The following is a 16,095-nucleotide window of genomic DNA, read 5'->3' as shown; positions in this document are numbered from 1 at the left end:
TTTATTTTCTCTTTGGAACAAGTCATATGTAGAGGACACTGCCAAGCATTTTCCTGCTTGCCTTAAGCAAGTCCATTCTCTCAATGTTTCCTTGTCAGACTATGGTGGTTTTTCTGATGTCCCCCAATCCATCAAAGAGCAGCCCCAAAAATTCAGCAGACTGTGTCTTTGCTCTTACCTCCCTGCTGATACTTTATGTCATGCTCTGCACTATCTGTGTACCGCCTTCATGAATGATATTCACCTCTACACCTCTTCACTCCTCATTTCTTCAATAAGCAAGTTCCTAATAAGACATAGCAACACATAGCATGTTTAACCTTATGAAATGCTCATCTGTAGTTCTTTTTCCATTTAGGAAGTGGGTGACTGGACTTTTCAGCTTGACTAGCTTGCTGCTTAGCAATAGCTTGTGCCACATTTGTATACTCCTTACTCTTTTTGTGCTTTTGTGAATAATTGAAATTCTTTGAGCCTGATTAAAATGCAACTTTTTTGTCTGCTGGATGTGGATTTTGGTGTGCGCATCATTAGCTTCAAGCCACAGCACATCTTGGAGCCACATCTCAAAGAAAAATCTTCTGCTCAGGTTCAGTTTGACATTCCTTTTGTCGGTGGTGGAATGCCAAAGTAGCTGCTTACTGTCTGTTGTTCTTTGGACATCTTTTACAGAGGGTTACTTTATTGTGTAAATTGCGTTGACAAGAAACACGTGAAGATGATTGATAACTAATGATAGTTGTTGCTGTCTTCTTCTGTTGAGTTTTATGGCGGTTGCCATCCACAGAATGTTGCATTACTACCATCTTCTGGATTGTAACAGCTTCACAGTGCAAACTGTTTAAAGTGTTCACCTCAAAGTGATCCCATTCATGACATTGTCCCTTCTATAACTCTAAGACCCAATTCAGTTGCTGCCTGGTACACAAAGGCGCATTTTGAAACAACTGTCATTACACGTTTCTGATTGTCATTGCACGTGCATACGTGCATACCAGTTGTGTGCACGGCTGCTTAGAATAAGCACAGTCATATGGAGAATGTATACAGTTGCATTTTAATGTTTTTATTCTAAAGTATGTTGTGTATTCTACTTTCAGATCCAAAACAAAAATTCCCCTCCAACACTTACTGCACTACTTTCGAGACACAAGACAGGACAGGAACACATCACCAAACCAGTATCACATACATTCGCACTGGCTTACAAAAACAACTATGGTCAGAGAGCATTTTTTTCACACATACACTAAAATCCGGAATGAGATCCCATATTACATTAGAGCAATAACCTCGAACAGGCACATAAACACTATTTGAGGGAGGGACACACCTGCAACAACTGGTTCCATCTTAATTCACTTAGCCCTCTCCCCTGTAGTGTCTGCGTAGTTGTTTATGCTTTTTTTCTAGTCTTGTTTCTGTTTTGTTTTGTTTTGTTTTTGTTTTTGTTTTGTATTATAATATAATTCTGTCTCTTTTGTGCTACAGAACAAGAACCTGCACTAAACCAGTTTCAGGCCATATTTTAACACATTTTAATATCTGTAATTTTACTTTTCATCTTTTCCTGTAGAACAATAAAAAAGTGTACAAGTGCAGAACTTTTCAGCACACTTTAATAATTTTACATAAAAGTACGCAATACAAGTTGTTTTTTTTAACACTGTCTGTCTGTAATACAAATATCTGTTTTACTAAGTATAATATAAATAAATGCAATAGTAGTGCACAGTTTGAATACACCTAAAGTATAATGAAGTAATATTTATTTGGACTTCCAAAAATAATTCAATGTGTAGTATATTTTCTTTGTGCTGTTTTCAGTTGAGTATATGTCAAAAAGGATTAGTTTGGATGTTTATTTTTGCTGCCCAGTTTTAAGGGAGCAAGCACCAGGTTATGTGTGCTGTAAAACACAATCAATACAGGCCTAAGTTTTAAATTTCTACAGATGCCATTCAATTCTAGATAATAATGTTGTAAACATTTACTAACACAGTGATTCTAAGCCACTGTAAACCATGAGCATCTCACACATCTTCACTTTTCTTCCTAGTTGTCCCCTCAGTTTGTTGTTCCTAAACCAGCAGTGGGGTGTGTTTTCCAATCATGCCTGCTGGTATTTCCTATCAGCCGAGGGCCTGATGTCACAGTAAGACCCATACAAACTCATTGTGTAGCTGCCTGTCTGGAAATGTCGGGGAGCTCAGCTTCCACCCTTGATAACCCGCACACCTGTTAAATGCTCATTTGCCAAAGCCTGTTGTTTGATGGTGGGGCTTTTAGCCACACCTGGCAGACCTTGTCTGGTGGCATAGATACTCCCACTGGTAAGACAGAGAGAGGTAAATATTAGAAAGTCTGCTATTAGCTAAAAATAAACCTAACAAAGTCTAACCTTAGTTGAAGGGAAATTTCATTTTCCATGTTTGTGGCTTTTTCCCAGAGATCAGGGAACACAGACATGACTGAGAGAAAAAAAGTACGACAGGGGCAAGAACAACATTCAGACAATTAGAGAGGTTGGAAACAAACTAACATTTAGAAGAAGAAACAAAGGAGACAGTTCTGAATTTCTGAAACATATCTATCAGAGTTACAGACCCACCTCCTGCTTCAACTTTGACCTGCCGAAGTTACTGTTTACAATAATATTGTACTTGAGAGGAATGATGGCCAAAACTATGAAAATAAAACTCAAGTTGTAATACAATAGAATTACTAAATAATTATACAATAGCTGCTTGTGAATTCCATCTTACCTTTCAAGTGGACAGTTGTCACACTCCGCTATAATTTGGGGAAATGATTCGTAGCTAGGCTGCTGACCTCCCAGTTTTACAAATATTTTCCATGAATGAATTTAAAGTAATTTATATTTACATCTATATTTAGATATTTCTTTATACTTAGATTTTGACATGAGATTTCTGCCTTTGTTGTGCACCAGACAGAGTTTGAGATGCAGCAACCCCATCACCACACAGCACAGATATTGGATGATTCTGCAAAACCTGGATTATGTTCAATGACAATGTGTTTAACATACTCACTTCCAAAAGTACTTGTGAACAGCAACAAGGATAGGCTAAGGTTAAGGTTGGGGAAAGATTGCACATTTGAATGTTTGCAGATCTGTGATGAGACGTGAGCTTGGTTGATTGATTGGTTGGACTGCCTGCCTGCCTGCCTGTCTGCCTACATACCTGCATACCCACGTTTACTCTGCCCATGTACTCGTTGCACATGAAAAGAGTCTTCCTCAAGGCTGGGCAGATATATTGCTAAGGCTGTAGCGAGCAAGTTGCACAAGACTGGCAGAAAAGGGCAACCAGAATTCCCATGATATCATGCTAGCTTGAGCGCTAACAATAGCCATTTCCGTTGTTTGCATTCATTATGATAACGTTACGTGTTTTCTTACATGTTAATGTGACGTGTGGTCGTTAGCAATGAAACTGATGTGCTGTGTTCCAGTACTCTTGTACAGACTCTCATTCAGCAGCTAACCCAGTAGCACAGTACATACACGCCTGAGCTGAAGAATGAGTGAGCTGCTGCAGCATCGACAGACTCTCGTCCAGCAGCTAACCCAGCGGCACAAAGCACACACCCACAGCAGTGAGCAGTAACTGCCAGGCCGAGCATCAATTCAGACTGAAAGGTGCATTCATGAGGGCTATTATGCTTGTATGTATATGGCTGAGGTTTTTAACAGAGTTGCTTAGTTATGTATTTATTTAAAAAAAGCAGTCTCCTCATCGCTACCCCTCTCACCAATGCTCTCTCAAGCACTCATCCTGCAAAAATCTACCTTACTCTTGCTGGTTTCTTCAGTGTTATCAACTCTATAACAAATCTTAAATCTGAAAATTGGTTATTGAGCAGAGCACTAGTTTTCAAGCTTATTATGCTGTCACAACTTGCAGATTAATCATTACTGCCAGTAGCAAAATATATGCCATAGCTAGGTCAGTTACTTTAGGACATGTACTTACTGAGCTCACAGTGTTTGAAGAGGATTATGACAGAGGTTTGACTACTTGATGATTCCACCACTGTTGTTTTGCTGAGACTCGACATTTTCTTGTTGAAAAGACGCCCCTTTGACACAAAGTGATTTTGTATTCTTGTATCCTTCTACTCTCATTGCATAAATTTTGGTCACTGAGCTGTGACATTAACTTGTATTCTAACAAGATTAAAATATATTTGTCCTGAGATTAGCATAGTTAAGTATCCCTCTTTTTTTGGCTTTTTGGGCGGCTGCAGCAGGCTTTGATCAGTGTAGCGCGGCGAGGCCCAGGCTTGGCCTGGCCATCCAAGGCCTGGGTGTGAAATTGGTCTGATGTCATCCCCCATTCTCCACCTTCACCAGCTTTTAGCAGCCGTAATTATATTTCCGCCACAAAGCCCCCGTCCCCTTCATTCCATATTCCAAGTTGGACCAGGAAGCATTTAGAGAACTATGGCTAAATTACTCAGTGGGGGGAAGGGGGACTGGATGAGCCATCTTTTGTCTGACGGAAACACAGGGGACATCAACACTTTGTGCTATGTACTTTTCTTTTCTTTGCTCGTCTGCCCTTTGCCTCTGCCTGTTGCAGAGGTTAAGTTTATGACAAGGGGATGGATGAACCTTGGGTAAATAAGATTGTTTTTAATGTTTTCCCCCCTTGATACTCTGCTGCTGTGCCAGGAAACAACAGAACCTGTTGCTGTAATGTTACTCCAGACAGATTTGCCAATATTTGACTCGAAAACAAGCAAATGAGACACTTGTTCTTGGTTTTACTGTTAATGCTTCTCTTTTGAGAGATATACTGTATATTTCCAGTTAGAATTCCAGACTGATTACAACAAGTGCATGCAGATTGTTAGCTGTAGATACATTTTTTTTTAAGTGCATTTTAGACTTATGACCCACTGCTGGTGGGATAAACAGGCAGTGTTTGTCTAATGTGGGCGGTTGGATTTGACTCTTCTGAGTGTTGCTGCTGTGTTTTTTCAATGTTCAAAATGATGCCCCAAAGCTTTCATTCCAGAATGTGGGGTCAGTATGTGAGATGATCTCAATTCAAGTGTTGATGAAGACAATGAGATGCAGTTCAAAGCTCGCACAGCTAGCTCACAAAGCTAGCACATTGAGTTGAGATTTCTTACACATCCCCTAAAAGGACACAGCTTTACAGACCCTCATGTGCAGGAAAAAGAGAAGCACACCTGCTCTCAGACAGGGTTATTCTGGAGAGAAAATCAAAAATAGCAAAGAAACACTGACTGTAGTTTAGCAGTGCACCAGGGGGTATTCATTCTGAGACTACGAGAGGTGATAATTCAACATCTTCTCAGATGTGTACACAACATAAAGGCACAATATGTAATTTCTGCTGCTAGGTGTCTCTCAATTGAAACAATTACAAAAGACGTAGTTTGATCACATTGTGAAACAGCATAGTATCATGGGAGTTGTTGTCTTCATTGTTAAAGAACGTGTTATTCACTTTAGATTTAGTCATGTTTGCTGACATCCTTCCTCCTTCTCTGACATATCTTCTGGTGTTTCCCACATTTCCTCTGAAGCTTTGGCTACTAGAGGTGGTCAGGGGATATGAAGCCATTGACAGATGACCAAATGAAAAGCAGTGTTACCTTGACTAAAATTACAAATATCTCAACATTGTTAGAAACATTTAATGTAATGTACAATTGGAAGTACACAATTCAACAAATTGTATAACATAGGTGTAGTCATTTTTAGATTTTTTAGTTTAGTCGTTCTTTGAATCTAACCGTTTTGAGCTCATTAGAGTGGAATCCAAATTGCAAACCTCATTCCAGAATGTTCAGTGTAAACAGCAAGTAGTGTGCCCTTTATGTAGTGAGGAGGACAATGAAGCACCAATTGAGGGATCTGTATTGCTTCAAACACAGTGTTTGTCAGTGTCTGAAACACTCTCCTAACACACCTTTGTGATGTTGAAATTCAAGGACCTCCTAGATTAAGATTAAGATTAAGATTAAGATTAAGATTAAGATTAAGATTAAGATTTATACTTTATTAATCACAGCACACACATGCTACAGGGAGGAGGAAACTGTACACACGCCATGCTTTTTTGTGAAATTATTTTTTCCGCGTTTGACCCATCCTCGGTCCGTCGTTCCTCCGCGGCAGACCAGGAGTGGTGGGCTGCCAGCTGCCAGCCGATGCCGGTGCCCGCGCCCGGGGACCCATCTTTTTTTCGTCACCGTTGGTCAGGCGGTGATCTTCTTGCATGTTTTTAGTAGGGGTTATTTAAGGAGTGAACACGGGGAGAACATGCAAACTCCACACAGAAAGGCCCCCTTTTTCCTCGAGCAGCAGGCACTGAAGGCATGGTGGAGGACACACCACCAGCGCCCACAGCGGGATTCGAACCGGGGACCTTCTAGCTGTGAGGCGCACAGCTGTCACTGTGCTACCAATATCCTACTGATATTTTTTGTCACTTTCCAAAGACCAGCAGACCCACTTCACACAGTGACTGACCAGGTGTGCAGTGGTATGAAAGTAGGCAGGAATTTCATATGGAGAACCGAGTGCAACATTATGGATACCTTTTAGGAGATAAAGTGTATGTTGTTATCCCCATTTATGCCATTCGTCACATTTTAAACTACAAAGTAACCCAGAACTGTTGAAGAGACAATGAGGAGGCATTGAGATGCAATCATGAGGAGACTGTAATGGCTGGCTTCTCACCCCACTTTGAAGTGTAGTGATTTAGAACAGCCATTCGAACTGTTGCCTTTGAACGTTTTTTTTTTTTTTTTCAACATTTAGTCATCTTTCCCATGTATTCAAGGAGCATACACACAGACAAACATATGTGAATACACCAGCCTTTGAAACCCAATGTAAGACAAACAAAACTGCCTAGATGTCTGCTGTCCACACCTGTTTTCAAGTATATCTAAGGTTAAGGGTTTGGAGGTTGGGGTGGTGGACAGAGATATAGCACATTCATCATCTAGTCCAGCAGTTGCTACGAGAAGATTGTATTGCAAGATATTTTGTCTATTTTGGCTGAAGACAAATGAAAAATGTTGTCAGTGAACATGTGTTCAGAATCAACATTTTTGCGACTTGCAGTAACAACATTTCCTCATGTTATTGCAAAAAGTAATTTGGTCATCATTTCATTTCCTTCAAAATGTAATTGCTGTTGTTAATTAGTTCTACTGTATATAAAGGTCATTTCTCGGAGACAGGGCTCAACCATAGTAGTTGTCATTGCTGACATTGGCAACCAGGGAGCAGAACAATGGGTTTAGTTCAAATGGTTTGAATGTATTTTTTAAAACGTTGTATATGAAAATTCTTGACATTAGGAAAGTCACAAAAAAGTTTGTCAATCAGACTGACCATAACAACAAATTTTAGAAATATATTTACATTTTAACAGAATGTAATTGTAATGAAATATAGCATTAGAGCCATGATGAACACAAGTGAAAGTCCTCTTATTTAGCACTGCATGTTTGGAATATCCCCTGATCTCCACAGTCTTAACCAGATGGGAAAGAGATGTCATTTCTTAGCATTTCTCGGCTGTAGTATTGTCACCTGCTGCTTTTTGCATGGACATCCAAAGCATTTTGACCTTCATCCAGGTTCTCTGGCCATTGTGCCACCCGCCACCCCCCCACCCCCCCCACCCCCCCACCACCCCACCTTCCTCCTACATCCCCACCACCCCCTTTCGACTGACAGCCTCACACTGTGCATAGAAACCCAGCTCGTAGCTTTTTCCCCTTTTCCTCCCCCAAGTCAAGAGTGGCTCAGCTCATCAAGTCAGAGACCGTTGGGCGTTACTTCCACATACAAGCCAGCTAAGAAAGGAAATGTAGATGAGGGCTCCTTCTGCCATTCAGAGAGCCCAGGTCAATGCTGCTGCTGCTGCTGCCAATGGACAACTCTCTGGCTTTTTGTTGATGGATCTCCTTCTGCTCTCCATATTTCTTCTCCCCCTCTGTTTCATTTCTACATCAATCAGATGTTCAGGTAAACAGTACACAGATATAAACAGGTGTGTGAAGTTCTGAGATTTCAGTGATGCTGTTGGTGGACTTGGTTAATTTGGATAGTGGATCAGTTGTGGGGAGGAGGGGTGTTTTGGGTTTGCAGATCATTTTGACCTCACAGTTTTTAGTTTTCATGAGTCTTAGTTGTGCATGTTTTAACCTGCAAAGTTCTGTGTATTGTGTCACAGACTTTTCTAGTGTGACTTCGACAAACTGCTAGGGACAATGAAGTGAATATATTATTCAATCAATCATTCAAATAAATTAATCTACAGACTACTGTTATTGATGTTGTTCAGGTATGCTGCCAAAAGTCTGCTCTCATTTGTTGAGTCTTCTGTTTTCGAGAACCTTGGATTTGTGCATTATCACTGCATCCTGACCAGTTGAGGAACATCTGTCCATCAGCTTTAATTGATTATTTAATTATTATTAATTGGCCTTACTGATGCCTTTTTATTCTTGGATTGTTCCTCAGTGGGCAGTTCTGCTTTTATTCCAAAATGTGTTTTATACTTTTCTGGTGTGAACAAGCAGAATTCAGCAGAGAGGCTGTCCCATTCATTAAAGTTTGAACTATTTTCAGAGCAGGGGCCCACTACCTGCAGTACTTACATGCTGCATTCTGTTGATGTCCAGTCTTGCTTTACAGTGATAAAGAACAATTTAGCTTATATTTTTATGACACTTTCATTCATCAGAACGCTGTTGTGCCCAAATGGAACAGAAACCCATAAGGAATTTCAGTCCTCTGTGGTGGTTTTGGAAAGCCATAGAAATGGAAAGGTTGTGGATATTGACTGCAGAGCTACTGCAGACACAGCGCTGATGGTCAAACAAACAAAACACATTCATGAGTATGTTTCACTCGTGTTACTAGTACTTCACTAGTAATGTGTGGTATCTGTGACCTCTAATCACAGAGTGAGTAAAAGGACTGTCAATGTAAAAATAAATAATTAAAAAAAACACACACACACACACACACACACACACACACACACACACACACACACACTTTTTTCAGGATGTATAAAATAAATGCCTGCTTTATGAACGTATATGACTTACAGCACTTTGACCCTGTAGCCTACCATGGCAATGATTTCAGTCCTAAATTACAGTTTCTCAGACTTTTCTGGAACATGACCCTTTTTAACATTTGGGGCCCTAAACTCAACACATTTTAGTTACAGTTGATGTACAGCTTATCAATTGTATGGTTGTAATATTCTTCATGCACCAATATTGATTAAAGTCAAAACTGCATTGATTGATGACTGATGGGATTTGTCATGTGCACCCATATTTTCAGCTGATTAAGCAAAAGCTGTAAATTAACTGTCGTTTGAACTGTATTTGAAGGCAGCGTCCAGACAGAAATGATGCAGCAAATGTGGCAGAATAACTGATATCAGCTTTCTGTTCAACTGCCTTTTAAAATGTAATTTTAAAAACGTTTTTGAGGTCAAATTTGAAGCTTCAATACACAGGTGCAGTGTTTAACGAAACCCGTCGTTTGCGTTCAGGATGGAGTCCGGATGTACCTGCTGCGCAGACTGTAAGTGTCCTCCATGTTGTGTCTGCCCTCTCCAGCTCTCATTGTGATGCTAATCATTGTCAAGATATTTCAAGAAAACCACCCGCAGCAGACTCAAATTAATTTCACTGCAAAATACTAAATATTTTCGTCTTGTGTGTGCTGTTCTTGTTTGTAGAACTTTTCCCTGAAGTTCTATAATAAAATAAGCTTCTGAAAAGTCGCATTTTCATTGTCTTTTATTTGCCATCACACCTTTTATGATATAAATTATTTACATGTACGATCATATAAAAGAGAACGCGTTCATTCATTTATCTTCAAAAATCCTGATGTTAAAACCCCATAATTAAAAAACAGCTGCTCTTTCTTTATAACACTGTCAATATTTTTAAGTCGTATATACATAACATTTAAGGCAGAAGCTTATCCGGGTTTCTAGCTGAATGCAAGGGAACAGACTCCCTGTAAGGCTGTAGAAAAAATACAAAACAAAAGCATTAACATCGTAGACAGACTACGATTTGGTTTCAATCCACGTGAATTCGACCCGGCAAAGGCCTGCCAGGTGTGGCATTCAAACGCAAAAGTTATTGCAGGAAAAATAAGTTATGTAAACACTCCAGAGTACATGGCTATAAATGTTGATTATATGATAAATAAGAACATAATGGTCTTCACTAACAACAAATACAACGTTGCCTATTATCATGAACATTCTGAAGAGTAGGCAGACATGATGGCCTGTACTATAGGTCCATGATTTGGCGACAGCCTGGTGGAGATCAGTGAGAAGAATGGCCCTTCACGGTGACAATCTGGCTGCGAGAATAATGTGAATTGTTTAAAAGGAAAAGTTCAGTTTGGAAAAATTCCAGTGTGCTTGCCATTAAAATGGACATTGCAAAAAGAGTGTCCCACTGCTCGATAGCAAAAAAAGTAAAACGCGATGATGGGGGGGGGCTGTGGCTCAGGTGTTAGAGTGGTCGCCTGCCAATCAGGACGTCGGTGGTCCGATCTCTGGTCTCGGCAGTCCACGTGTCGAAGTATCCTTGGGCAAGATACAGAACCCCAAAACTGCCCCCGATGCTGTGCCATAGATGTGTCACGTAAAAATTGTAATCTTGAGGAAAGCACCACCGAAAATCAGATAAGAGTCAGATCGGCATTTGATGAGACCAAATTTGTTATTAAACAAAACGTTGTTCACCCGACGTATTCTACAAAGCAGACCTTTAATTTCAGATAGCAATTGTGTCGTTACATTCCCAATTTTTGGCAATTTCACCGCCGTTAGAAGGCTGAAGAAGGCTGCAGGTGACATCCACTACAGTACAGAACGCAAGAAGATCGACGAAGAGCAAAGAATAGTCAGTAAAGTCAGACAGGGGGACAAAACACAGAGAACACAAACTAGGCTATTTCCTCAACACATGTTCCCAGAATGCAGCAGAAACAAATCTTTGGGTTTCAGCATATTTTTCAGAGTCAGCAGCTCAGTGGAGCCTGACGGGGTGCAGGGCTGCAGAGTCACTGCTGTCCTCTCCAGTCCCTCCAAAGACACACACGGAGCGTCAACGCGTTCCTTCATGTTCAGCTCAACGCTTCAAAGTTACTTTGTGGCCCTTGAGTCGGCAACCGACCAAATTGCTTTAATTCGTCTAAATTTAGGCTAATGCGGGAGGGCAAAATTCCACCAAGCAGGTAGAGTTGACATATGTTGACACTCTCGAACGTCTGTAAACATGACACTTAAAAGTCTACAGTTTACTGTTTAGATCTGAGCATTTTGTTCAGGGTGTCCATCCCATCCCACCCCGCACCTTGTTTTGACCCCCACACACAATGCTGCATTACACCCATGACGATTTTGCCCGTTTCTTCACAGGAATACACAACTTTGACAGTAGACACTCAAGTAGGATAACATTTGTAAGGTTTCTGAGATAATGCTATCTGAAGATGGAGGGATACACTGTTAAAACTATGATCAAAGTAAGAAAGTCTAACATTAATTTCCATTCATTTTGATGTTAATATTTTTCTAAATAGTCCTTTTAGCAATGCATAATCTTAATTCTATCAAAGCACGTTTTCTTTCCAACATTAATGGCAGGCCTATCGGAATTTAATTTCATAACCTCATCTGTAGCCCACGCATTTTAACGAACAAAATAATAGGCCAAATAGTGTATAGGCTACTCTTTTCTCAATGAGTGAATACCTATTTTGAAATGTGGCCCTTGGGCCTATGCGCCAATCATTAAATATAATTTGGTCGGCCCTTTTACATTCAAACCCACATCTCTGATGTAGCTTGACGATGGCTGACATTAGATGTGCATGGGTAATAGTAAAGGTTCAATCAATCAACAATCATCCATGCGTGTTTCTGTTCGGACCTCTGCATACACAGAGGTTCAGGTTTGTAAGTTGTAGCAGGTGTGCCACTGGAAATTTCTGGCTTGTGGATGTGACCTGAATGCAGCACTATATTTGACCTGGATTGGACACCGTCATACAGCCCTGAGCCGACACACTGACACACACTCTCTCACCAGCACACACTCTCAAAAGATAAAGAAAACGTAACGATATCGCCTCTGGTTGAGTTTTAAATATGAATGCTGGTACTGAAGTGATTTTATTGCATGGTTCAGAATCTCCCTCCCTCCCCGCGTCTCCTCTAGTCGCTGTCCGACTTGGCGTCCTTGGCTGCGGAGTGGTTGTACAGTCCCTGCGCCATGAGATGGAGCGCCAGAGAGTTTTTATTACCGGAAGTTTTCTTGATTTTGGCCCTTTTGTTCTGAAACCAGATCTTGATCTGAGACTCATTGAGGCCAAGTTCCTGGGCCAGGCTCTGCCTCCGCTGCTCGGTCAGGTATCGGTTTCCTTGGAACTCTGTTTTTAAGCGATGGAGCTGCTCCGCGGTGAAGGCCGTCCGGGGCCGCTTGTCCTCTTTACTCGGGGTCGACGCCTTCTTTGGTTTGCGGGATCTGGGCCCTTGGGTGGAGTGAAGAGAAAAAAGAGAAAAATTACAAAAAAAAAAATGACACCCAGAGGTTTGTGGCCTACTTTTGAGCTTTCACACATTTTATTTGTTTGTTTGTTTGTTTGTATTTTAAATCACAGGTAGGCTGCAAGAAAGCTGCTTCCAAAAGCTGTTTCCCTTAAGGTACTGTGAGCCAAAATGGAGACGTTTGCAGACGTTTGCATGCGTCACACAGGCGCACAGAAAGAAAGAAAGAAAGAAAGAAAGAAAGAAAGAAAGAAAGAAAGAAAGAAAGAAAGAACATCTTTTACCTTTAAGTTGGAATAACAAGTGCATATATTCTTCCAGCTGTTTCCAGAAGTAGAAATCAGCTAAGCATATAAAAAAAAATAGTATACGAATTGAAAATACTATGACTAATAATAATAATAACAATAAGGGAATTATTATTATTATTATTATTATTATTATTATTATTATTATTATTTTCCTCAGGTTTTCTCTCTGATTATTATTATTAACCACCAACCATTAGTTAAATTCTCTCTCTCTCTACACACATAGATAGATAGATAGATAGATAGATAGATAGATAGATAGATAGATAGATAGATAGATAGATAGATAGATAGATAGATAGATAGATATTCTGCATTAATTTACAAGAGCAACCCATCAAGCTTGATGGTGGCTGCACGTCCTCCAGCTAAGCTCAGCTGCAGCAGATTTAGTGAGACAGGGAGGAGGGTGCCGATGGGGGTGGGGTTAGGATATGATGGAGGATGGGGGAGATAGGCGCCTATTTTCCTCCCTGTTACCATAGGAACTCGTTTTTAAAAAAGTAGTCTCGTTAAAAGATCAATAACGTATTTTTTTGTGTTCTAATATTTGTTCGTTTCAACCATTGCTAAGTCAAAAGGCAAACAAACGGGAATGGATGGAGAGCATGTTTTAGCTTTGATATTTAAAGTGTAAAAATAAAGCAAGACTAAATCAACATCCAACAGTTACTCTATAAACTGCAAGAGCCCACTTGTGACGGACTGCGTTTGGCTTCACAGTAATTCATTCTGAAATTTGGTCGCATCTTCTATAATTGAATGATTTACTGATTTACTAGAAGTTATGGTTCCTTTGACAGACATCATAATGCAGGGAAAGCTGCAGCCTCCCTGACCTCTTTAAAGGCCCTTTGTGGTCCCCTGAGCTCGGGCCTGGACCTCAATGGAAAGTTTTCTGTGTTTCATACAATAATAAAAACAGAATTTCTGCCTGTGTTTTCGCTTCGTTCTGAGTTCTCCAGCCGTCACTTCATACACCATAATCAACATCTTTACCTCCACAAGCAGCATTATTTAAGGCTCAGTGTGTTTTTAAATCATGACAAAGGAAAAGTCCAAGTGCACCATGCCTCTACCTTTGAAATAACCTCAGCCCGCAGAAAGCTCTTCATTTCATTGATAAAAATGGAATAATATTTATTTCCATGCTGTGATAAAGCGCACAGTTCAAAACAAAGCGATCGAGCCACAGAAGAAGACGCTTTACGGCCGCCTGATTCCAAAATGCTCCAAATAATTTCAAAGCCTCAACATTGAAATGCTGCCAAAAATGACTTTTCTTATTTTGCTGGGAAGTAAAGGCGCTTTGAAGTTCCCTTGTTCAGCATTTCACGTCGAATTCTTCTTTTTGGGACACACGGTCCTCACTTTTTTTAGACACCCCCCCCCCCCCCCCCCCCCCATTGTCAAAAAATATGCTAATGGTTTATCAACAAAGAACACTAAGGAACAATGGCGTTAAACTTGGTTTTACTTCACTTCTCTCTTTAAGCTTTGCTTTTGACTCGCAGGCCCGTTTAATTTCAACTTTATTTTCAACAAACTTTCCGATGACTACTTGTCGTCTTGTCCACTTTATTGTTATTTTAAAGCCAAAATCCAGATCGAAATCCATTGAAAGCAACTCGAATTACTTTCTAATTATTGCTTAAAGTAGTATATTTTTTGTAAAATAGGTTGGTGTCTATTCTAAGACTCTAAGTCGTTTTTAGAAACATTGAAAGTATGAAATAATGAAGATGTTCGATATTAGAATAAATAGTTATGGCGGTGCAATAATTGGTTTGTCAATTGGTACAAGTGATATGTCTATTAAGTGGGTCTGGGGTCGCGCTGCTGGCCGAATAAAATCCCACTTTTTTCTTTTCTTTTTTTTTTTTTTAACTTGCTCTCATAGGTTTTAAACTTGAAAATCATCCTTCTCTCTCTGAATGAGTCTGTTCATTCAGGCCTTTTTTAACTGACTCAGAAGTTAAGTATCTTACTGGTCTTCGTGTATTCATTCTTTTGGGCACGTGTTTCTTTTTTTTCTTCCAATTAATGACAAGTGGCTGAACAATTTCCACCAACCTGATGACGGACGGTCTGAGTAGCGGGTACAATAAACCCAGGCTGGCCACAGCATAGGTTTGGCCGCAGGGGCCACACTGGCCTGGGGGCTGCGGCAGCGGTCCCCGCCGCTCCCCCGGTCTTTCACAACCACATCAGCGGCTATTAAGTCAGGCCTCCTGGCCTCAGTGTCCCGCCGCCGGTCGTCGGATGCTCCCGTGTCCTCCTCCTCCTCCTCTTCGCCTCCTGCTCCACCTTGCAGAGGGTTGCCGGTTTTGGAGGACTTTCTCCCTGGCAGCTCATCTCTTCCTATGATCACTCCCACACTGTCTGCCTCCCGGACCAAAGTCCCGTCCTTCCTCTTTCGTCCAAAGTCAGGCCTTAAAATGTTGTCTATGTAAAAGTTGGTTATCCTGTGGGAGTGCTGGTTTCCAGGTGGCTGGAGGAGAGGCAACATGGCCCCGTTGGACTCCACGCCGGAGTCCCTTGGGCGCTCTCGGTCTCGTCGAGCATTTTCTTCCATAATGATGGAGCCTGATCCTTCTCAGCACCTCTTTCTCTGCACCCCTCTTCAAAGAAGTATTTCCAATTTTGTGTTGCGTTCTGGTCACTTTCTTTGAATTGATTACCAGTCTATATTTTTCACTCAGAAAACAAAAAGTGCGATATGAAAACCAATTCCGTTCTGGGCAGAAGAGTTGATATTGTTTTTGCTGTGAAAACGCGCCTCTTGTGATTTTGACAAAGAAAAATCATGCTTCGGTTTCTGGTAAAAGCCTCCTCCTCATGGCTGGACTCAAATGCTCTCATGCATTGTTTCAAAACAGTAGCCTAAAAGTAATTGAATAGTCTGTTTAAATTTTCCGGCTCCCTGAACACAATTATTGATGCTTCCAGCTGCACTAAACTGCCCCGATAAAGACGCCGCTCAAATACTTTCACTACGGATTTTTGTTCTCATTTCTGATTGGCTGCGAGACGCCGCTATGACGTTGTACTACGGGCCTCTCAGACACGTGCCTCAAACCAATAGAGCTGGAGAGTTGGCGTCATGTGAGGTTCCCGGAATTCCCCGGAGGCGCAAATTAATCCAATCCACTCAG

General features: G+C 40.9%; 1 protein-coding gene across 1 annotated transcript; it reads right to left on the bottom strand.

Annotated features, from left to right (window-relative positions):
• Positions 1–9,832: 9,832 nt before the first annotated feature.
• LOC139339007 (homeobox protein engrailed-2b-like) lies at positions 9,833–15,869 on the bottom strand. The gene is made up of 2 exons (XM_070974423.1): positions 15,014–15,869; positions 9,833–12,613 (listed from the first exon to the last, which is right to left on the bottom strand). The coding sequence occupies exons 1-2, from the start codon at positions 15,513–15,515 to the stop codon at positions 12,297–12,299; spliced, it is 819 nt and encodes a 272-aa protein (XP_070830524.1). The 5' UTR covers positions 15,516–15,869; the 3' UTR covers positions 9,833–12,296.
• Positions 15,870–16,095: the final 226 nt, after the last annotated feature.

This window comes from Chaetodon trifascialis, chromosome 11 (assembly GCF_039877785.1).
Source record: "Chaetodon trifascialis isolate fChaTrf1 chromosome 11, fChaTrf1.hap1, whole genome shotgun sequence".
NCBI lineage: Eukaryota > Metazoa > Chordata > Actinopteri > Chaetodontiformes > Chaetodontidae > Chaetodon > Chaetodon trifascialis.
Note: the sequence above shows the minus strand (reverse complement) of the source record. Positions and strands in the feature narration are given on the sequence as shown.

What these genes read in the sequence shown, in the direction of transcription:
- LOC139339007 (XM_070974423.1), bottom strand. Translation starts at nt 15,515, where the DNA reads ATGGAAGAAAATGCTCGACGAGACCGAGAGCGCCCAAGGGACTCCGGC. An exon ending in CTCAGACCGTCCGTCATCAG is followed by an intron (nt 12,614 to 15,013) that starts GTTGGTGGAAAT and finishes ACTCCACCCAAG; the next exon opens with GGCCCAGATCCCGCAAACCA.